This window comes from Monopterus albus, unplaced genomic scaffold, assembly GCF_001952655.1.
Source record: "Monopterus albus unplaced genomic scaffold, M_albus_1.0 scaffold154.1, whole genome shotgun sequence".
Classification (NCBI taxonomy): Eukaryota; Metazoa; Chordata; class Actinopteri; order Synbranchiformes; family Synbranchidae; genus Monopterus; species Monopterus albus.
In genome coordinates this window covers 908896-933252 of record NW_018128034.1, presented here as the reverse complement: position 1 = coordinate 933252, position 24357 = coordinate 908896, and the positions used below count along the sequence as shown (strand labels likewise).

Here is a 24357-nt window from a genome sequence, read left to right as displayed (position 1 = left end):
GATGTCAACCGGTTCGACCTAAAACCGTATTGGCAATCAGAGAGGATTTTATGTTTATCAATAAATGTATCTAATCTGTTATTAAAGAGTTTTTCCAGGATTTTTGAAAATTGTGACAACAGAGAAACCGGTCTATAATTTGTGAAGTTGTGCTTATCACCAGATTTATACAATGGAATAACCTTTGCTATTTTCATATTACTAGGGAACTGCCCAAGTCGAAATGACATGTTAAAAACATTGGAAATAGATAATAGGTATGGGCTATAATTAGATTAGAAATTTAACAATTTTGCCAACTTTAGACTGTGTTTGTGTTCAGATAACCCAGTTCTCACAGTATATGAAACACAGTAATCTGTTTAATATTTCATGTGTTTAAATAACAGCTTTTGTATAAATACTGAGAAGTCATTTGGAAGCCTGGCCGAGGAGATGAAAGATTTCCCTCATCTCAGAGTGACTCCACCACTGCTATTGAAAAACCTAGGATGTGAAGGCCCACGTCTTGTGTTCCTAAATGAAGGTATGGATCAGACAGCTATTAGCAAAATAAATACAGAAATTTGTGTTGCTGAATGTGCTGAGGGAACAGTATTTACCTACTACAGTATGAAGGAGAAGGGTGGTGGATATGAAGTACTGCTACAAAACCTCTGGCAGCTTGGATTGTTTCTTTAGTTATCCTACACTGCACTTTTGGCTTTTTCTGTCACCTATTATCCCCTTCTTATGAGAGATGTGTCTATAAAGCAGGTCTACTGAATGTGTTTGACCTGTATTGGACTCACTCATATGAGGTTACAGGTTAAAACTTAGAGATCTCTTAAAACTAAATCTGCTAAATACTGTAAAACTCAGACAAGAGCTAAAACAAGGCTAACTGAAATAACAAGTCATAAAAACAAAATAAAATGGTGTACTAGGACAATAAGCTTAAGCCATGTGCATTTAACAAGAGACTTGCTTCTTTGTGACTTACATTTGAAAAGCTGAATTTATCATTTTCTGTGACTATAGTCTCAGGTTTTAATGTTAGTCAGCAGGTCCAGTCTTTAGCCTTCTGCCTGAACAGAACAGTAAGGTAATTTAAAAGACATTTTAAAAAAAAAGAAATAATTGTTAATCACCTCAAAGCTTAGAATAATCCAAACGTATGTGTACTTCCTACTAGCTTCTCTCCCCATCACAATCCACCTAACTCATTCATGTGACTGCTTTGTATGCAGCTAAGTGAAGAGAGTTTCCAGGTTAGGGGAAAACCAGAGCCGAGAAGATGAAAAAAATATATTTTTATGACTTGGGAGCGTTCACGTATTATTCCCAGGTGGTTATCTCTAGTGCTAACCTGTAGTCACACCAGATGAACACCGTAAATCAGTTACTTTAGTTGTGTTACATAACTATAGCAGTGTGTTATCAAGTGAAACCAGATACAAACAATATATAGCTCCTTTAAAGTCACCTAAACTGACTATATTAGTGTTTTGGTGTAGGTGTAGGACTTTGGTGCAATTGCATCCATTCTGCTAACAGTTTGTTGACATGTCTGTAGTTCTTTTTACCAAGTGGGAGATATGTCATAGTCAGAAATGACTTCACATCCTGCCATGAACACTTTTCTCCACTCAGCTGTTCACAATTACGATTTCAATTGACTTGACCACAGTATAATTATCTTAAGGCAGGGGTATGTTTAAGACCTGTTGCTCCATCACAATCACATGGACCTCCAATCTCACCACAGTTCATCAAAAAGTTCTTATTCAAGTGTGTGCTAAGTGTGACCCTTATCTAATTTTTAAAATGAGAAACTACAGGATTGCCAGTGTCTTTCATTTATCCTGTGCTATCCTGGTGCTAATGTATGTGCACTTTTATTGCTGTTGCTGTCAATAAAAGTACTTTGTCTTTTGCAGGCAATCTTGGTGTTTATCTTTATAAAAATAAGTCAATGCCAGAAATAATTATGGTATATGATTGTTTGTCTGGCAAAGTCAACAATGTGGATGTGAACGTACTGGCAGCTACGTGAGTACCTCAGTTCTTTGTAGTGTTCAAACTCATAGTATAATCTGACATTTTTACAAATATAATGTCATTGTTATATTGTGAATTACTTTCACTCAAAATGGCTGCATTTCTCATCTTTTTATAAAATGAAAAACAGCCACAAATGTAAACTTATTTGATTTTACATACATAATATCTCACCTTAAAACATACCATTTTTCTCCTTTCACGCCAGTACCGCTGACCATAGGGATGACCATTCATTTGACACAACCAGGACTCCAAAAGAGGCAATACTGGTAATTTTGATCCTTCAGTACTTCACATACTTTAGTCAATCTGCCCATAAAAACATTATGGTAATGTACCAAGATATGGCAATGCTTTCAAATGAAATTAAAAGTGGTGGAGTTGCAGGCCAAGTTTTCAAACATGGCTGTTGGTGCATTAGCTCACTGTGCCTGCCCCCACCTGTCAGTGGATTACCAGCTTTCTGACAGACAGGAAGCAGCAGGTGAGCCTGGGGAAAACCACATCTAGCACCCGGACTATCAGCACAGGTGCCCATGTGCTCTCCCCGTTGTTGTTCTCCCTCTATACTAATGACTGCACCGCAGGAGATCCTTCTGTAAAAATCATGAAGTTTGCAGATGACACAACGGTCATTGGCCTCATTCAAGATGGTGTCAAGTCAGCCTACAGATGGGAGGTTGAACAGCTGACCCTGTGGTGTGGTCGTAACAACCTGGAGCTGAACACAGGGAAGACAGTGGAGATGATAGTGGATTTTAGGAGGAGCTCCTCCATCCTATCTCCGCTCACTATACTCAGCAGCACTGTTTCAATCATAGAGTCCTACAAGTTCCTGGGCTCCACAATATCTTGGACTTGAAGTGGACAACCAACATCAGTGCTATTATTAAAAAGGTGCCGCAGAAGATGTACTTCCTACGTCAGCTCAGGAAGTTCAACCTGCCTCAGGAGCTGCTGATTCAGTTCTACAGAGGAATCATCGAGTCTGTTCTCTGCGCTTCCATCTCTGTCTGGTTTGGTTCAGCAACCAAACAGGACAGAAACAGACTCCAGCAGACAGTCAGTACTGCAGAGAAAATCATCACTACCAGCCTGCCCTCCATGGAGGACCTGTACACCTTACAGGTCAGAAAGAGGGCAAAGAGGATTTCTGCAGACCCCTCACATCCTGGATATAAACTGTTTGAACTCCTCCCCTCTGGACAGTGCCACAGGTCACTGTACACCAAGACATCCAGACACAGAGATAGTTTCTTTCCCCGGGCTGTTACAGTGATGAACAGCTAGTCTATGTTGCTCTTCTATCTTGTGATTTTTTTTTTAGCTTAGCTTGTATATATTGTGTATTTATTTTGTTTTTATGTTTTGCACATTGGGGGCCATTGAGCTGGAGTAAAATTCCTTGTGCTCTTGAAATACTTGGCAATAAAGTTATGCTTATGCTCATTACATGTTATGGTGCAACAAAATTACAAAAGAATTGCTCAGGTGCTTAATTTCTACACTTTAATTTCACCAGGTGCTGATAGATACAAGTTCATCCATGTCTGAGAATTGCTATGGAAGTGTGGAAATCCAGAAAATCCACGCCGTGAAACAGCTTTTTGATAACTTTGCGACACGCAGCTTGGCTTATGACTTCCATCATGTCATTGGCCTTGTGAAATTTGACTCTACAGTGACAACACTCCACACATTTACAGAAACACTTGAGAAGTTTAAGGTAAATACAGTACATTACACAACATGATCTTTCTCTTCCTGTCAGCTCAGTTCTATATTGTACAATTGAGTCTTAACTATCAGTTGCCCTCTAGCATGGACTTTTGAGCTCATGCTATACTGTATGCCATACACTATCACTTGTTACAATAGGCTAGTACACCTTTATAGATCCAGTTGTTCCCTTTCTCTAGGAAAAAGTGCACACTCTTGAAACAACTGGACGTACCATGCTGTATAATGCCCTGCAACATGGAATGCTCGAGCTGGAAAAAGTGAAGATGAAATTTCCTGAGTGTAGACGTCGCATTCTATGTCTCACAGATGGAAATGACGTGGGGTAAATTCCCTTTGCTATAACTATGATGTCACAAGGTAGTTAATATAATTGATGTGTTAATAAATGTATAGCTTGCAGCTTACAATATGCTTGCATGTGTGCATTTGTATGTCTAGCTTTGTAAGGACCAATTTTAGTTTTAGAACTTGGAAGTGAGAGCATTTTGGCCAGACAGTCACTGACACAGACTTTCAGATGTTTAGATTTAGTTAGGTTAGGTTAATATTTGGGCTTAGACATTTGTTAGGATGCTTAAGGTTTGGGTAAGGGCTAGGAAATGCAATATGTCAGTGAGGGTCCTTACAAATATAGAAATACAAATATGAGTTATATCTGTCGCTATACAAGTAGAATGTGTTTTTAAACAAGGAAAAATAGTAAGGACGCTGTGGTTATTTAGTTTGTTCCTAGCTATAATGATGGGATATTGCTCTTAAATATGATGCACACAAATGTAAAACACCTGGTTATTATGTGATGGGCTTTTGGAACATATTTTAATATTTGTGAATAGATCTTCAAACAAGCCAGAAGCTGTTGCAGTCAACCTGATCAAATCTAACATCATCGTGGATTCAGTTCTTCTGGGTAAAGTGAAGAACAATGTTCTCCATGGAATCAGTATTGCAACAGGTGCAGTATGAAATCCTCAACACACACATCATTAGACCTAACCCCCTGAGAATGTTTACAAAACATGTGTAAACATTATGATCCATATTAATGACACTCTATAGTAAATTATTCTTATGTAATGGTATGCAATGCAAGAGCCTCAAAACTGAACCCAATCACAGACTCTGGACCCTATGGAAAATAAGGGCAGTACAGTCCGTATGCAGCTCTAAAAGCACACCTACAGTCATCAACATGAAGGCAGAATTTGTCACATCCTGAAAAGTGATGCAGCTTTCAAAGAACAAAGAATTGTTGAAACTAGGTAGACTATCAGGCAGGACATAAATTTCACAGTTTGAAGAGGAAAGCCATTTCATACATTTTCGGAAGCCTCAAAGGCCATTTGACTGGGCACTGAGGCCGAGACCAACAACATGATATGTATGTGTACAGTACAAAGATTAAGTATACATACTGAGTAGTAAAGTTACAAACTAGAATTTGTTGTTCACAATATGCATGTTATGCTTAAAGTGCAGATACTTGTAGAACATTCAAAAAGCAAAAATGTGTAACTGTCCAAATATTTACAGTTTGGACTATAAGTACAGAGAGGAAAGAAAAGGCAAAGCATTGTTAATTAGGGCTAATGACCAGGACCACCTTGTCTATTGATGCTAAAATTAATTGTCATAGTTAAATTGTTGTGTTTTGTTAAGACCTTTTAGAACTGATGAGTAAAAATCAAACATGGAAGAGCAAGATAATGATAAATCAAAAAAGAGGAAAAGATTCAGAGAGAAAAAAGACAATGCATTATTTCTGATCAAAACCTAGGGCACCTAACACAATACAATGCAGGGTCAGTTGTAATAAGGTAAATCTTTTTTTTTTAACTTATTGTTTTTTTAGGGGGTTGTTGCTTTAAACCAGAAACAAGTAAAGCTGGTCTCGAGCTTTTTGAGATTGAGACTGTTCTGTCTTTGGAGATGAGGAAACCCAAGAAGAAAGCTGACCCATCCTCCATAACTAAAGTTAGTACACTGAATATTGTCTGCAATTCTGTTTGAAGTGCTTTAAAAATTAGATTACACTGCAGTAATCCATTTATAGCAATTAGTTTTGCACATAACAGTGGTGTGCTGGTGTTATGTCCCTTTGTTGTTTTTCAGACTTTTTTAACAGGGTTCTTTGCTACTCATGGCTACGATGAATTTCCAGAAGCTGTCATGCCAAGCGAGATGAACAAGAAAGTGACAGTGACAGAAAGGTGACAGAACAAGCTTTTTTTCTAGCCTGTTGCAATAGGCTTCATCTGCCAAGGATTACTTTGTTGGACCGTTATTCTGCTTTCATATGATTCGTTGAGCACAGTCAGAGAGGTTAAATTTCTATTGTTTGAAGACATGCCAGGTTCAGTATTTAGCTTTATAGCTTACATTTCTTCTTGATAGAGTTGACTGAGAAGGATTTGGCTGGACATTGGCAAACAATGAGTACATATCTTACTTTTTATCTGTGATTACAGTGCAGCTGATAGATTCAGGCAGTACAAGTTGCTTAACAACACTGGATCAATGTACTACATTGGAAGAAACTCAAACAAATATAACCTCAACTAGACTTACCACTTAACAGTTGTATGCCTCCACCAACTAGTCAAATTCATGGGAATATGACAGATGTGAGGTCCCTGACCTTGACCTTTGACCACTAAAATCTAATCAGTTCATCCTTGAGTCCCAAGAGGACAAGTGTCAAATTTGAAGAAATTAAATTCTCTCAAGTCATTCCTGATATGTTGCATTCAAAAGAATAGGCCATATGGGTGTATATGATGGACATGGCGTCACCACTACCTTCCACTATGCAAACATGAAACCAAAATATCATGAATACGGAGGCTGCCATCTTGCGTTTTTGCAACCAGATTCTCTGCAGTAGTGACCAAAAGTGGAGTGACAGCATCAGACTGCTGCTCAAAGCTGTCAAATCAACTGAAAAACACCTCTTTTTACATCAAATAACTTATTAAAAACCAACTTTCCTGGAAAATTACCACTTGTACACACTTGACAAAAATGACAGAAGTGACCTCTGGGAAAAGTGTATCTGATTTGGACTGAGTTATGTTCCATCCTCTAACATGGAGGAGGCAGGAATTATAACATATACTGCAACCAGCCACCGGGGGCAGTGGCTTTTATTGCAGTCAGTGGGTGCATCCCAAGTCTCTTATTAAAATATTATATATATATAATTCCGTCAGTCCAGCTTTGTCCAGCCACTGGTGGGATTTTTTGATATCAGCCACTTCTACTATTTGACGATTTGTTGTTTCATCCTGGATAGTGGCTCTGACACTCACTAATCCTTGGCCTCCTTCCTTCCGCTTAGTGTACAGTCTCAGGATGCTGGACTTGGGGTGAAACCCACCGTGCATTGTAAGGAGCTTCCTTGTCTTGATGTCAGTGGCCTCTATGTCCTCCTTTGGCCAGCTTATTATGCCAGCGGGGTACCTGATGACTGGCAGGGCATAGGTGTTAATTGCCTGGACTTTGTTCTTTCCATTCAGCTGACTTCTCAGGACTTGCCTTATTCTCTGCAGGTACTTGGTGGTTGCTGCTTTCCTTGCGGGCTCTTCATGGTTCCCACTTGCCTGCGGGATCCCAAGCTCCTTGTAGCTGTCCTCAGCATCTGCTATGTTGCCTTCTGGTAGTACAATCCCCTCAGTTCTGACTACCTTCCCTCTCCTTGTTACAATTCAACCACACTTATCCAGTCCGAATGACATTCCGATGTCTTGGCTGTAAATCCTAGAGGTGTGGATCAGTGAGTCAATGTCTCGTTCACTCCTGGCATACAGCCTGATGTCATCCATGTAGAGGAGGTGGCTGATGGTTGCTCCATTCCATAGTTGGTATCCGTTGTCGGCAAGCCCGTAAATACGGGTCCCAGAGAGAACCAAAAAAGCACAAGAAACACAGGCATCAGAAACCTTACAAGAAGGGTTGCAGTAGACTATTTAACAAATTGTCTCTTTGCAGTTATAATTCACACAAGAACAGCAAGAATGTTTACAAGAAACAGCATGAGGAGCTGGGAGAGAGAGAGGAAAATTATTAAAATGCTATGGCAGAATGCATAAAGTAGAAAAGTTAAGATAATCATAAAATGATTTGTGTGTGTGTTTAGTTTGAAATAATCATTAGTGAATGTGTAAGAATGAAATGAGACAGGATTGTTTTGAAAAATGTACATTTAGAAGTCTAAAGTACATTTAGGATCTGAATCATACAGAGTGAAAATACAGAATCATGGAGGAAAGGGAAGTAAGACGCACATCCCTGAAAAGAAGAACTGCAGAAGTGTGTGTACGTATGTGACACAAAGAAGAGACACACAGTCTGTTAAGAAAGTCAATGATGGTTTCAAGCCTAAAAATAAAGATTTGACTGATAATTAATGTTTGATCAATGTCTAATCAATGATAATCAATGTTTAGTCAAGTATGGTATTCAAAATATAAAGACCCATGTTTTGATTTTAAGGTATTGATAATTTTGTATAAAATCAGTGTGTAATTCTGATTGTTCTATTGAAAGCGATGGAATTTTTGGTATTTCAGTCAAATGTGAGTTTCTTGTATCTTTATTAAGCATTAAGATGATTTAGGTTTCTAAGGAAGGGGAAGTAAAATCCAAGGCTGGATCTAACTGGTAAAAAGCAGTCATGAACAGTTGCAAAAATACTGAACGCAATATGCAAACAATTTCTGAAGAATAGAAGTGTGCAGGCCAAAAAAGGTATTAAGTGCAAACTGTGGCATCTGGTTGGATGAAGGGACTGAGTCTACTGACCAGAATCCTTTAAAAACCCTGGCAAAAATAGGAATGAGAGAGTCCCTCACTTTTCCTGACCTCCAGATGACCAAGTGACTGAAGGAAGACAGCCAAAATAGTGAGTAGGCTGTGGCTTCTCCCCCACCACCCCCACCCCCCCATATCGACTACACAATTCACAGTGTTAATAGTAGTATGCCAACCCTCTCAACAGTGTCTCAGAGAAGCAGTGCTTTTCTGATTGGGCTTGTTGCTTGGGTGAATTCTGTACAAACCAGCTGGCTGTGAGAGGGGAGGATTTTTGGACAATTTAATCATATAGTTTGACAATCAACAGCATTAATACTATGCCAGCCTTCTCAACAGTGTCTCAGAAAGTTAAAACAGGCAGTGGCAACCCATCGGTGTTAACAGGCTGCCTGGCTGTGGATACCTCACGGTGACAACACAAGCAGCACTTTTCTGATTGGGCTTGTTGCTTAGGTGAATTCCATACACACTGGCTGGCTATGAGAAGGGAAGCAGTGTTTTGAAAGTTATATCAAAAAAGATTTTATCCAAAATATCCAGCTGTTTACTTGTTACCTAATATACACTATTTTTTAAATTTCCTATCCTTAATAACATCTTATATCAACTAAATACTGTGCGAAACAGATATGGTCTTAAGTGTCCAGTGACACAGCTTTCATTGGTTATTTCAGACAAAATGTAACACTTCCTCAAAGAGCCAGAGTATACTGGTTTATGAAAAATTCTCAGTACAGTAACATCTGAGGGTTTAAGGAGGTAGCTGCCACAATAACTGCAGGTTGTTGTTAGTTGGGAGGTTTTGGGGTCTTATCCTGAATTAATAACATGAAAGAGGGAGGTCTGCAGGGAACTGTATTCGCAGCTTCATGGCAGTCAATTACTGAGGGAATATCTCCATCATAAAACTTCAAGCAGTGTTTGGAGCTTTAATATGTTTCAAATATGCCACCTTAGTGTCAGAGGTTAAGCTTTATTCCTATGTCCAGGGGTTAGCCCATTGTGGCCTTCATACACTGTAACCTCTCTTTGTGATGATCTGGCTGAGGGGATTCAGGCTTATGCAGAACAGCAGCGGGGACAGAGATCTCCTTGGTAGATACCGCACTTGATGTTGACTTGTGCAATTGGCTTGAAGTTGGCCTCTAGGGTTGTTGAGTTATTGATGAAGGCTTATAGAGTTCTGTTGATGTTGTACAGTTCCAAGCATTCCAGGATCCATGTGTGAGGCACTGAGTAATAGGCTTTCTTGTAGTCAATCCAGGCAGTGCACAGGTTTATATGTCTGGTCTTGCAGTCTCGAGTAACTACTTTATCAACCAGTAGCTGATGCTTTGCTTCTCTGGTGTTCCTACCTATTCCTTTCTGGGCGCTGCACATGTATTGAGCCTTGTGCCTGCTCATCTTAGCTGCTATGATGCCTGACAGGAGCTTCCATGTTGTGCAGAGACAGGTTATTGGGTGGTAGTTGGATGGTACTGCTCCCTTCTGAGGGTCCTTCAGGATCAGGACTGTCCGGCCTTCAGTTAACCACTCAGGGTGGATTCCATCCATTAATAGCTGGTTCATTTGTCCCACCAGGCACTCATGGATTGAAGTTAGCTTCTTTAACCAGTAGGCGTGGATCATGTCAGGGCCTGGTGCTGTCCAGCTCTTCATACTTGAGACCCTCTCTTGAATGTCTGCCGATGTGATGATTACTGGGTCTTGTGCAGGGAGGTTGCTGTGGTCTGCTCTTAGGTACCACCAGCCACTGGGCATTGTTGTTATGTGATGCCTCCTTTTCCCATATGCTCTTCCAGAACTGTTCAGTCTCCAGCCTTGGTGGATCTGCTCCCATGTTATTACCCTGCCACTGAGAGTACACCTTGGAAGGCTCAGTGGAGAACATTTGGTTTATTCTCCTTGCTTCAACTTCTCTGGTGTACCTCTTCAGCCATGTGGCCACGGCTGTGAGCTTTGCTTGGCAGTCTCTAAGGCCTCAGGTATGGACAGTGAGTTGTACTTCTTAGGTACCCCTTTCTTCATCACGCCTTTCGGCAATTCCGATAGCTGCCTAACATCTCTCCTTGCTGCCTTGATCTTGGTATCCAACCTCCTTCTCCATGGAGGATACTGCTCCTTATGGCCTTTGTTGAACTTATAGCCAAGCATCTCAAGGATCAAAGTTGCTGTGGTGTATATCAGCTTGTTGGTCTCAGTGATGGTCGTAGTAGGGATTGTCCTTAGTGCTGCATTCACATCCTCTAGTAGATTTTCAGAAGGCACTTCACTTAGTCTTGGTAATTGGCCACGGGATTTCCAGGTGTCCATCTTGCTCATGATCTTCAATCTCAGGTCAGCTGGTCTTGAATCAAGCTCATCCAGGCCTGTTATTGGGGCTTGGTACCCAATCTCCAATTGTGGGGGTGATGATGATGATGATGATATCTCCCCCCTGATATCATCCCCTCTAACCTGTCGTCCTGGCTCCCCCTTACTGGAGAATTCGTGTTGTACCTCGCCAATCTCTAGTTGTGATAGCAGGTGCTTCTTGCGGATGTTAGAGCACTGAGCTACTACTAGTTGTTTCGATGTTAGTGTAGATGTTGGGTTTCAAAGTATCCATCCATATGTACCCCTCTCACTGGGGTTACTTGTATAGTAGCATTCCAATAGTTCCCTGTTCTCCTTTCTTGTCCATGAATGTCTTGTTCCAATAGCCCACTTCTCAGCAGGTTGCCCTGGTTCCTTTACACCTGACGCGGACCTTGTTGACCCGGGCGACGATATATATATCGAAGTGGGCTATTGGAACAAGACATTCATGGACAAAAAAGGAGAACAGGGAACTATTGGAATGCTACTATACAAGTAACCCCAGCGAGCGGGGTTACATACGGAGGATTTATAAACGTATAAAGAAATATTATTTGACATCTGTAGCAGTTTAAAACCTTGATAATAAAGAAGGTGGAAAAAGGTGACTAAACTCTAAAAAGGCCCAACCAACACTGAATATAGCTTACTAACAAGTATTGTCTGTATATCCAGTGCCTGATAGAGTTTACTCTTCAGCTGGGGTCATGAAAAAACTAATAGCTGTTGTTCCAGACTTGTTTTTTTCTTTGTTTAAGTAAATGTATACTTAGCAGTCAATCATTTAAACTATTTTCAGATTTGTATTCATTCTAATCTCAGCACTATTCTTTCAAACTAGTGCACTGAAAAAGAAGCTCCAGGAGGCCAAAGATGGGCGTTTTATGGAGAAAGACAAACGCATCCTGGAGGAGCTGAAGAGTCTGCATTGTCACCCACATCCCTACGTTAGCATCTTTCCATCTGAATCCGACTTCAGTAAGTAGCATAGTTTCTTGAAATAGTTTTTCTTAAACATGTTATTGTTTTTATTTGAGTTCTTTACACTGAAACTTTTTTTTCAAATATTGGAACACATACTGTATAGACAGGTTTATCTTTTACAAATAACCAAAGCTGTGTGTGCAGATGTACAGACAACACATACGGTGTAGTATGCTGTCATGATAATATATAGATGTTTGGCTTTTAGAAATAGAGTAACATATTAAATACAATGCGTAGGTTGGCTTAGGAAATTACTGGCCTATAACTTGCACAGATGATTCATTTTATAAGACCAACACTTATTTCAACAAACAGTCAATGTGGTATCTGATGGAGTAGTCTAGTGTGTAAACTATTGCACTGAGCAAAATGACATATGGCAACATACAGTATTTCATTGCACATTGTGAAGGCAGTCACACTTAATTTATGTCCCTCTGTTTTTTGCCCAAACACAGTGCACTAAATTTTCATTCATATTTTTCAGCAAGTTCACAGTAATTTCATTTGTCATTTTGTTTAAAGACATATTGGATAAACAGTAAACTTAAAGAGCCCATGGCATGCTCATTTCCAGCCAATTAATGTTTACTCTTAGGTACCTCTAGATTAGCTTTGCACCCATCATAACTCCAAATAGTCTGTAATTATTTCAGAACAATAAAACCAGAGAGCCTCTTCCTAAAAACAAGAGGATAGTTCACGAACACACACAACTCCTGCTGCCGGTGTTGCGTCAAAAGTGAACAGCAAGACAAACCGCAACAGCATTAATTAATTTGAATTTCTTCTCCATGGATAGGTAAACAACAGTATATATACTGATGAAAAGAGATGTGTAACACTCTAAACAAAGCAGGAAATTGAGAAACCCCATATTTGGCACTGGCATAATGCATACATAGTAACTTCTCCAGCCTTACAACAATTCTCTCTAACGTTACAGAGACAATACATTAACAGACATGCAGTACTTTTTTTTTTTTTAACTTATTAAGTCCCACCAAGTAGTTGAAACATTACTTTCTTTCAAGTAGCTCCAAGGTCAGTAAATCCAATCGGTGGTCGCTGTGTCTTCCCCCTCATGACCACATGCAGTGCTAAAGTAGTGAAATTAATTCAAACAGGTAGCACAGTGCCAACAATAACATCACGGACCATTACAGTCCTCTCACTAACCTGCATCAGATCACATGCTGCAGACACACTGGCCTCAAGCAGTCAAAACAAACAAGTACTGTGCTCCAAGGGAATCCAGCATTGATGAACTGATCATTGTCCACCACGGGGGGCTTCACAACAAGTTCCTGTAAAGGAACATTCTCGGACATGCAGTAGCCTCAGGTCTTGTATTTTTCTCCACATCTTCTGGTCACAGTGCGGCAGCAGGGGGTAAAATATATCTACAAAACTGGGCGCAGTCAAAAAACTCCACTTTTACAATGGCATCAGTGGATGTCAGGCAAGCTTACATTAACATGCAACTGCCTGGACATTATGACCATTCAAGGAAATCCTTAAACTATCATGTAGTACTTTATTTTGTTAGAAAAAAAAAGTCTCCTGAGCGAGAGTTTGTGAGACTTGTATAAACTAAGTTGCTTCTACATAAAAGCACTAGAACATACTTACACCACATTTTTTAGCTTTAGGCCACATCTAAGATGATAATTCACCATTGTAACTGTGTAGATAAGCCAGAAAACATGCCATGGGTTCTTTAAGAGTGCAGGAGTCAACTGTTGTGTCTTATGTTAAACTTTTCAGCATTCTGGAAGATTCTCATGGAGGGCCCTCCTGACACACCTTATGAGAATGGAGCCTTTGAGCTGTTCTGCCAGTTTGGTCCTGACTACCCAGTGAAGCCTCCAACTGTTCGTTTTGTCACTCGTGTATCCTACTAAATAAATGAACGGTTGCACACACAGGACCTTATTCATGAAACATTCCAAGGCACAGGCAGAATTTTGGTGAACATGCACAAAGTAAGAAACTCTGTAGGATTGTTTTGTATTTTCTTTTTAGAAAGCACCAGTGTATACGGTATATTTCATGAGTGCCATGCCCTTGCACTTGGCCGTGGAGCTATTTGTAGGACTTATATGGCTGTGATGGCCGGGGTGCCCTCATCAGACCTGACAGGTCTCAGCTATGTGTAGACATTCCTGGTGTCATATTTTTATCATTCACATAAATGTTTAGACCAGTCAGAATTCACGCCAGTCCAGAACCTTGTTTGTTTGCAAGTAGAAAGAGATGTTCCAGCTTGCTATCAAACTTCAGTTTACCTCTAATTTGTTTATGGAGAGACACTGATGCTAAGTTTTTGGATTAAAAGGTATCTTAAGCAGGATTGTGGGGTGGTGGTGGTGGGGTTTTCAGGCCTGTGCACCTTTTAATAGTTTGATTCCACCATTAGAAGGATGTCTGGAGACAGCCATATTCTAACCCCATGAAGCATGAGTGCTACCAGGGAAATTGGAGGAAACACTCAGGAGAAGACCTCTCAGCAATTCACTGGATAGAGTATCCATCCCCAGTTTGTATTTAAAAAAAAACAAAATACAAGTAGATTCTTTGTTTGTTTTTCCCATGTAGCTCGGGTCAAATAGCCCACCAGTAGTGGGGTAGATTATACCACACAATATTTGGGTTATTGGGATGCGTAGGTGTTGCAGACATTCTTCCAGGGTTACAGGTTGAAGTTTTACTGCTGGCCCCCGCCTCCCTCTGGGGTCAAAGTGATGTCTGTCAGACACCCACAGAGGGCCGAGTTTCTGTAAAAGGAGATTGCTGTTCTCTTGGACAAAGCCATTATTGTGCTAAATCCTCAAACACAAAATGGTTTTTACTCAAAAAGGCAAAATTTTCAGGCCTGTATTAGACCTAAGGCGACTGAACACATACTTAAAGGTCCTCCCATTTCGGATGTTATGCCAAGTTGACATCCTTCAAATGATCAGTCATGGAGAGTGGCTCACCTCAATAGATCTCAAGGATGCATACTTCCATGTTCCTATTCATTTGTACCACAGGAAGTTTCTTCAATTTGTCTTTCAAGGACATGCATATTATTTTGCCATCCTTCCAACTGGAATGTCTCTGGCTCCCTGCATTTTCACAAGGTTCATGAGGGCAGTCCTGACATCACTGCGTCAAAACGAGGTGAAGAGCCTTCCTTACCTGGACCACTGACTTATTTGCGACCTCTCATTCCAAGAAGCAAAATAGAGAGCAGCTGAAGTCCTTGATCACACAGAGGCATTAGGTATGTCTGTGAATCAGAAGGAAAGCTCTCTTAATCAAACACAGCAAGCCACCTTTATCAAACTGTCTCTGGATTCAATGTCAGTGCTGGGATGAACAGAGAGGCTACAGTCTTCTGCAGTCTTTCCAACTGGGTGCAGAAGTGACAGTGTAGCATCTTTAATTGCTCCATTGGGGTTGATAGATCTGCACACCTACAGAGGCGGTTCAATAGCCTTTACTTGGATCCTCTGAGACACAAGAGAGTCAAGGTCAAAATGACTAACGGGTGCATTGCTTGCCTCCATTAGTGGAGGAACTTTAACTTCTGCTGCACAGCATGCCTCTTGGCTCTGTCCCAGCAAGTCAAGAGGTTGTGACAGCAAATGCCTCCCTCATGGCTGGGGTGTGGTGAGCAGAAGAGGTCAGTTCAGGGAATTTGAAACCATCTGTGGACAGCACATCAACTGCCTAGAACTCCAGACCATTTATTTGAAGCTGAAGCACTTCTTGCCCCTTCTCAAGGGCAAGCGTGTACTTATCTGAGCAGACAACACCTCCGCAGTGTTTCATATTGATCACCGGGTAGGACCAGGTCACTGACATCCCTGAAGGTTGAGATTATTGAGATACACCCATTCACAATTAGCATCTTTGATAGTTAATTCTGACACCTGAATTTGATTTCATTTTTATATTAGCCTTATATTATATTAGTTTTAGTCAAATTTTAGTCTTTTGATTGTTGTTAATTTAATCAATAAAAACTAAATACATTTCTCTAGTTTTAATCACTTTTAAACTGCATGTTAATATTTACTGTAGGCTATCTCTTCTTCATCCTGGTTGTGTACAGTTACCATGGATACACATGTCGTCCCCCTCTATCCTGGAAAACAGTGTTTTATTCACACAGTGTGTCTGCTCTGCAGAAATTGGACTCATGCACATTTGTACTAAAATCCTCTTCAGTTTGTTAAGAGGTGATGCAAAATTGTCAGATAGCATCAAAAGGGTGAGATGTGTGCAACAGACATTTACAGACTGCCCACATTCATCCTGGAACTAACTGATAGCAACACATAATATATGACTGAAAGGAACATTAATGTTGCATCTACATCCACAGCATTTCATGGTAAATTATCCCCTTAATTATGCTGCAGTTTCCTAGTGTGTCCCAGCAGTTTTTTGTGTAATTCTCTGGATTGTCGATGATTCAGAAAACTAAGACAGAGGCTAACACCAGAGACAGAATGTTACTGAATTTAAGATAGTAGTGAAACACATCAAGTGGCTAATTCAACTGCTGAACAAGAGATAGTTTGGCTGGTGGAGGAAACTGATCTGGATTACTCATTACTGAGGATTATTGATCTGTTATGGCATCGTCCATGTTGATTTGTTCACCTCATGACACCTGACCCATTGTGGTTTTCTTTGGCTGAAGCCAATGCTCCACTGGGGATGGATACTCTATCCAGTGAATTGCTGAGAGGTCTTCTCCTGAGTGTTTCCTCCAATTTCCCTGGTAGCACTCATGCTTCATGGGGTTAGAATATGGCTGTCTAGGCTGTCTAGGGTTTGGTTTCCCACACTCCTAAATCTGGTGGATGGGCACCCTTGGCAACTTCTGGCCAGGTAGGAACTTCTTTGGAGTTGCACTCGAAGGTTTGGCATCCATCTCCAAGCTGGCTACAGCTCTGTGCCCTTCAAAGATGTATGATACTGAAGGCTACATGCTCTTGCCCTATTACTATGAAATGTATGGCCTGGTAAGCACCAAATTAACTTTTACAAACAAATTGTACTTACATACAGTACACCCAAACTTCAGTTTTTACATAAAAAATCAACTACAGTGTTTTGATAGTTTTTGCATTTATCTTTTACACGCAAGTTTAAGATATAAAAATAATAAAACTTGTGAATGAGGCTCAAGAGTGATTCCATAGGCACTCTTGCAAAGTAATATATCCTCAATTATTTTAAACAACGTACCTTGTCATTTTCTTAACATTAATGAAGATTTACCACTGCAATATTAACAGCGTGGGCCGCATCTGCCACAACATATTTGACCGCAATTACAGTGCCCAAATCACCATGAGAGATATTCTTGATGCTGTGTATGGACTGCTGATCATCCCTGAGCCTCAAGATCCATTGGACAGGTAAGACTGCAGCACCTGCACACAAATAGTACACCCCTGCACAAATTGATTCAGGTATTTATGCTGATTAGACCTCATCTCAGCACAGTGTGGACATAAACAAATAAATTCAATTTTGTCAGAGGCTGCTGCACCTGTTGCATCACACCTCCAACCCACATGACAAATTGTTTAATGGATGTACCTTTTTGGAATTAGCAAATTCCCCCTGTGGTCTGTTCCTACTGAGGGGACTTAATATTATATACAGTGTAACATGCAATTAATGCATGTCTGGTGATTTGTCTTCTTTACACTCTTTGTTTTTATGTCTCTAAAATGGCAGAAACAACTGGCAATGCCTGCTAAATGTACATTTAGCTATGTACACTGGCTATGTTGATTCTGGTGTGGGTGTGTTACCTATATGTTTTATGATTAAAGTATCATACACTGTAAACTCATTGATCATCAGTTACAACACAACATATGCCATCAGTTGATATGGTAAATTAAGACTAAGATAAAACTAGATAAAAGTGTTAAAGTGTTGTAATTAGGGTTCTGTTATATTTCAAAACATTGGTGTTAGTTCCCACAGAGATACTATGGATAGAGTCATTGAAATGATTAACTGTATATACAGAACATAACAATGTTGAACCACACTGTCACAACATTAGAGGCCATGAACATTAACCCTAACCTTTGGTGTCCTGGCATTGCCAAATACACATACAGCATGAATTAAATCTACAAACATGTTTGTGTAAACAACATATTGATTTGTGCTTGGGCTATATTTGAGTTGAATAAGCATCTTTTTCTCTGTAAGCATTCTGGCTGAGGAATTCCTGACCAGCCAAAAGACATATGAACAACAGGCCAAAAAACATACAGAGGAAATTGCCGGGCAATCAGCGGATGATCTTGAGAAGGTAAATTCAGCTATATTGTTTTGCCAAGTTCTATAGGGTAAAGACAAAGCTGCAATCATACACCTGCCAGTATGCTGGGAGTTCTATAGCATTTTTTTAAAGCTGGGGTTTGTTACTTTGAAAATTGAGTGGATCTGGGTAGAGAATTTGAAAGAGCAGTATTAATGCTGCGCTACACAATACTGTAATATATATTTAGAATGTGCATATAATGTATAATATTTTGCACATTTACAAAATGATGACATTTTAATAGTTTCTGTCTGCTTCTAATTTAATAGAAACTGATGGAGGAGCCTGTGAAACCATATGTACCCCAGCATCTCATCTGTCCACTCACCAAGAAGATATTTGTTGATCCTGTGAAAACAAATCGCGGAACAGTGTACGAACGGAAGGCTATCGAAAAGCACCTTAGAAAGTAAGTCCATTTGTATTTGTTATTATTGGAGATAGCAATTTTTGTTTAGATGAAAAGCACCTACTGTCTACTACATACAGTATACATAGGAAACTGTGTCATTGAGCCACAGTTTATCTATATTCTTATGGTAGAAGACCTTAACAAGCAATCCAGTTTAACAAGGTCAATGTGAGGGCACATTCATTTTCCAATTACTTAAATAAAAACTTAAGATTTCCTCTCATAAATACTTTGTTTTGGGGGATGATCAGATCAGATATAATGAAGTCCAAACTTTTACACGAGACAAACTCAAGTAGACTGTACTCAGGTAAACTGATAAAACACTGAGGCGCCCCTCCTCACATCTCTAAATCTTCTCATTGACTGACTCCATAAAATGTTTGTAGGATGTGGCCTGTCTGATTTGAGGTAGGGGCCTGAGACATATGGTTATAAAAAGAAGTTCTACAGGACTACGATGTAAAACTGAACTAAAGATTGCTTGACAAAATTTCTGTCCTTCAGGTAATAAAACATTTAATGGAGGAGGAGGCAGAGTTTTGGTCAAAGATCTTTCATGGAGTGACTGATAATATGCATTGTGCACTGTAGACGTATGCTGTAGTGAGATTTGTACACACAAATGAAAAGCATAATCAGTGACTGTAAGAGTTGTGGATGCGAGCTAAAATTCTGAAATAGATCATGAAAAATGGGAAGTACTACTGCTTCACTGTAGTACCCAACTTGCCACTATGAGTTTACTTGAATGACTTGTTGTTTCCATGTTTCATGTTGTTTCCATGCCATGTTAATTAGTTTCACCCCTTTCTTTTCAAATAAAACATAGATATGCATGGGTGTAAAATTCTCTCACAACTAGCTACAAATGTATTTGTTGGTCTAGAAATAAAATCCATATTTACGAATGTGCATAAACAATTTTCTATGTGCAGTTTTTTTAAATGTATTTACAGATTGCTAGATGGGCATGCACAGGCTGCCTGACACATGCAGATCATGTTAGGCTCATACGTAAGGTATAAGAGTATTTTCTCAGTCTCAGAGACACAAATATATACTGTGTTTAATGACAGGTGGAAAACTTGAACGTTTGATATTTCAAGCTTTTTTCCAAAGAGATCATCCCTTGATTGGACTTTAAATAAAGTACTTAAATACATCTCTTAACATTTATACTGTATATTTGTTTACATTCACTCCTAACCAGAACTGGTTCTCATTATATCAATTGCCTTGCTGACTGCATTGTCCTTAAATGATCTTGCTATCAATCTATCAGCTTTATCTCCTGATTTGATGTTTTAACATGTTTTTCTTTCTTTACATGATCATTTTGGGACATGTTAAGTTTATTCTGGTATGACCGTGTGTAGTCAAAATTGCCCTGACAAAGTCTGAAACCTCAGTCATCTTAGACAAAGAGACAGTAAAGTTCAATTAAGCTATCCTTTTGAGTATCTTTAGTGACTGAACTCTCTCTTACAGATGCAGATATGACCCATTGGCTGACCCACAGACTCTGCTCAGAAGAACTGATTGTACGCCAGACAATGACATGAAGAAAATGGTGACAGAATACCGAAAGAATCAAATTCGGGAAACCAGTGTGTAACAAAAAGTTGTGCTGTGTATGTCAGTTGTACTTAGAGTGAATTCAATGTGTCCATGGGAGTAATGAAAATGATGGAAAGAAGTTATTCATTTATCACATAGTAGAATCACAGCTACATGTTTGAGCATTACTTATTTTACTAATACTTCATTATTATGCATTGAGTTAATATACAAGAATGATATAATTCTGACTCAAACTCATTTTGCTATGAATGTTTGTTTAATTGTGTTCTTTTATTGTACCTATATGACAAACATAAATCTGACAACTTCACTTGTCGTCACTCACTATCTTAGATGTAGAATCTAGTCTAAAACATAACTGAATATATATTTTTTTAATCATATATAACTCTGTTTCTTTATTGCATTCACATACTGCCAACTGGTCTTTCCTTAACATTCTGATCAAAAAAGCAATCCCTGACCACCAAAGGTCATTGAATAGAAATCTGCTTTCAAAAAGACAAATTGAGCAACACATTTTTCATAACAAAGACTAACGCTGGAAAAGTAAATGTCCTCAGATGTTGTCAGAAACATATAATTAAAACACAAACACATAAAATGTTTTTCTTCATTTGTAGCTCAAATAATTTAATATATTAACCTGAACCAAAGACAGGATGATGATGATAATGATGATGATGGTGATGATGATGAGCCAGTCTAAAGATAAATCTTGGATGCTGTGCATCCTGGACAAGAGTGAATAATAGACCACCTCCTAGCACATTATTGGAGCAGTCATGGTGATTTGCTGGAGATATGAATATTCATGAATATCTCAAACACACCTTTACCTAGCTTCTAGTGTCAGCCAGTCAGTCATCATCAAATCAAGTCCTGGTGCTCTGATTCCCAGCTCATAGGGGAAATGGTTTTCAGGTGTTAAATGTTCAAAAATTATTGAATCTATTTGTAGTTTTTAGTTTTTCTTTCTTTTTTCCAAAAGTACTTTGTCATTTTATTGTAGTGGTAATTTTTCTGGTGAGTGTATTTGTAGTAACTTGTTTGATATAAAAACGGGTGTATTTTGGCTGATTTAACAGCTTTGATTGGTGGCCTGATGCTGTCATTCCATTTCTCAATCAGTACCAAAAAGAATGCAATATGCCAGGATGGCAGTCGGCATTATTTTGGTTTCACTTTTGCATAGCAAAGGGAAGTAGTGATGCATTGTCCATTTTTATATGCAGTCTATGGTAAAAACTGAGAGTTTGTTGTTGCATATGTATAAATCACATATGCAAATAATTTTTACTGTTTGAGATAAAATTGATCATTTACAAATAAAATAAGATGGGAAAACAGAGCAGCTTGATTGTTTTCATTTCACTTTTGTAGTCAAAAAGACAGTCTGGAGACTTGGCAGAGTTTATAGTTTTACAAACTAATAACCTGGTCTCCCACTTTTTTCTCAAATACAGACACACACACACAGAAAAATGAGTGATTAGCTTCTGTATAAAGATAACACAAAGAAAATGTACAAATATAACATTTCATTATTACAAACATAAGCAAGCTTATTCTGGAATCCTTTCTTTGTGTGTTTTTTTTCTTCAGTTTTATACATATCTAAACATATGACCCATAAGAGGAAGGTGTGGGAGAACACTATTTGGGATGTCCAAAACAAAAAGAAACCTTCCGAGCATAGATACTTACATAAATAATATTACATTTAATTAAATAACTGAATGGTAGATGGAAAAACAAATGCATGGATAAACTTTTGAATAAAAACACATTCAATAAGATCACTGGGTAATAAGCTGCCAATTCTACACTCAATGTTTGACTTTAATGTAATGTTTTCTTTCTTTCTATTATTTCTACTGTTGAGTGGATGGTTTATTATCATACATAATCAGTACGGTGTAGCAATAAATATAGAAATGCAGTCAAATTACTTCATAAAGTTGTTTTACTGAGGATAGCAGCTTGAAGTTCTTTGGTTTTTAATGTCTTTTCCAGAAAATTCTCATCTTCAGGGTTATTCTCAGTCCCGCCCCAAACCAGTGTTCTCACGGTATTTGGTATTTTAACTGTCATTTAGAATGTCTCGCTCCAATTGGTCAAAATAAGCGCAGGCGGAGTTTGTTTTCAGGAAGTGCCTGGTTACCACGGGCTTCACGTTGTCGTTAACGTAACTCTTTGCTTGTTATTTGGGCTGCTGTGAATTTCCTAAACAATTCTTATTCCAAAAGCATGGGTGATGACGAAGAAAAATTTGATGGTATGCTGCTGGTTATGGCACAACAACATGACGGAGGGGTACAAGAGGTAATCCACTCTCTTACTAATGCGCTAAAACGTTTGCGCTAATGTTTAAGCTAACGTACTGCAGTTATCTTGTCAGCTAACACTAGCCTTAGTTGTCACAGCTCGGAATTCAAGCTGCTTGTAAAACCAAATATTTTCAAAAGTGTTACAGTTTTTAGCCAACATTGTTGTCATTGTCAGAAAGCTCTCTTGCTCGACACACCACAACCTTACGTCTGTATTCGCTGGTGTCCCGGTGAATTTAACTATTATCCTAGCAGCATAATATTTCAGTTCAGGCTAATTGTGGTTCATGCTAAACACACCCGCAGATAGTTTGTATTCGTGGATAATAACTCTATAGGTGTGGTGCTAAAATGGGGTATTTTATCTACCACTCCGCTACTGGTTATTGGTTGTGACAGTCTCTTTTTCTCTTGACAGTTAGTAAACACATTTTTCAGCTTCCTCCGCCGCAAAACGGATTTCTTCACCGGTGGTGATGCAGGTGCAGCGGAGAAGGTGAGTAACGTTACTATATCTGTAGTTTCTGACATTTGAGACTATGCTGTCAAAACCAGTATAGGTACACTCTCACTTGTCCCTCATTTCCTTGATATCTCTTTTTGTTTTTAGCTAGTGAAGGATGCTTTTGCCCACAACAGTAAGCTAGCGCTGAAGGCCCACAAAGAGAAGCACGTGAAGCAGGAGAAGGAAAAGAAAGAGAAAGCTGAAAGAGCTGCTAAGCTAGCAGAGGATGAGAGGAAAAAGAAAAATGACGGTCCCAGAATTCAGGAGCTGACTGATGAAGAAGCAGAGAAACTTCAGTCTGAACTCGACAAGGTGAAATATGGCTGCTTTGATGCTGTGTCATGTAAGTATCTGCCATTGTTATGTTAGACGTATTTACGTTTATTTGTTGTTGTAGAAGAAGAAAGAAGAGGAGAAAGTAGAGAATGCAGCAATAAGTGCAGAGAAGTCATCTGACAAAGCGGATAAAGAGAAGGGGGTGAGTGAAATGTTTGGCAAATTGTTGTTGAGCAGTAAATCGAGTTCTGCATTACTCTTTTAATTTGTTACTTATAATTTCCATTTCCCCAGTCTGACTCAGAAGGAGAGGAGGATGAGAAGGACAAAGATAAACTGAAGCCTAATGCAGGAAACGGAGGTGACCTGCCCAACTACAAGTGGACTCAGACCTTGTCAGAAGTTGATGTAAGGTTCTTAACTTTATGATCAAAGTCAAACTTTATTGTCATCATATGTAAACGCAAATTGTGAGCTCTCTGTATTAATGAACAGAGCCCTGAGTGAAAAATAAATGCATAAAAATAATTCACATATCAAAAATAGTTTGATAGAGCAAGGTAAAATATTTGGATAATCTGCATTGCAAGGTGTCCTAAACAATTGATTTGATTTATTCTTTCAAGCATGTAAAGACAGTTGATATGACAACACACATAATTTTACACATATCCAACAAATGCTAATCCAATATCAATGTGCTTATACCTAGTACATGTTTGAATGGAGTAGGAAGAAGTCAGACTTATCCAGTCCTACCCCGTGACATCATCTTACCATCATTGGTTTGCAAGCAATAAATGATTCTCTTCTACACCACACAAGTAATATACTAAAAAATTATAACAGAGTGTTAACATTCGTACATAATTACATTCTTAAATAATTATCTTCTACACCACACAAGTAATATACTAAAGAATTATAACAGAGTGTTAACATTCGTACATAATTACAT

The 24357-nt window shown here is 39.0% G+C and overlaps 2 protein-coding genes across 3 annotated transcripts in view; both read left to right on the top strand.

The window, feature by feature from the left end:
* LOC109968581 (uncharacterized) overlaps positions 1-21630 on the top strand; it is a 37166-nt gene extending 15536 nt beyond the window's left edge. The window contains exons 12-25 of the mRNA XM_020614938.1: positions 390-526; positions 1920-2031; positions 2249-2312; positions 3566-3769; positions 3963-4108; positions 4623-4741; positions 5639-5760; positions 5899-5996; positions 11798-11934; positions 13711-13835; positions 17218-17363; positions 18178-18280; positions 18562-18701; positions 20196-21630. Of these exons, the coding sequence (XP_020470594.1) occupies positions 390-526; positions 1920-2031; positions 2249-2312; positions 3566-3769; positions 3963-4108; positions 4623-4741; positions 5639-5760; positions 5899-5996; positions 11798-11934; positions 13711-13835; positions 17218-17363; positions 18178-18280; positions 18562-18701; positions 20196-20322 (1780 nt within the window). The 3' untranslated portion in view covers positions 20323-21630. The remainder of the gene's footprint in view (positions 1-389; positions 527-1919; positions 2032-2248; positions 2313-3565; positions 3770-3962; positions 4109-4622; positions 4742-5638; positions 5761-5898; positions 5997-11797; positions 11935-13710; positions 13836-17217; positions 17364-18177; positions 18281-18561; positions 18702-20195) is intronic.
* A 771-nt stretch (positions 21631-22401) lies between these two features.
* Positions 22402-24357, top strand: part of nudc (nudC nuclear distribution protein) — a 13361-nt gene continuing 11405 nt past the window's right edge. The window contains exons 1-5 of one of the 2 annotated variants that reach the window (XM_020614955.1): positions 22402-22613; positions 23037-23114; positions 23229-23435; positions 23524-23601; positions 23694-23807. In XM_020614955.1, the coding sequence (XP_020470611.1) occupies positions 22539-22613; positions 23037-23114; positions 23229-23435; positions 23524-23601; positions 23694-23807 (552 nt within the window). In that variant the 5' untranslated portion in view covers positions 22402-22538. Of the gene's footprint in view, positions 22614-23036; positions 23115-23228; positions 23436-23520; positions 23602-23693; positions 23808-24357 lie in introns of both variants that reach the window. The other variant, XM_020614954.1, reaches the window with a different exon arrangement.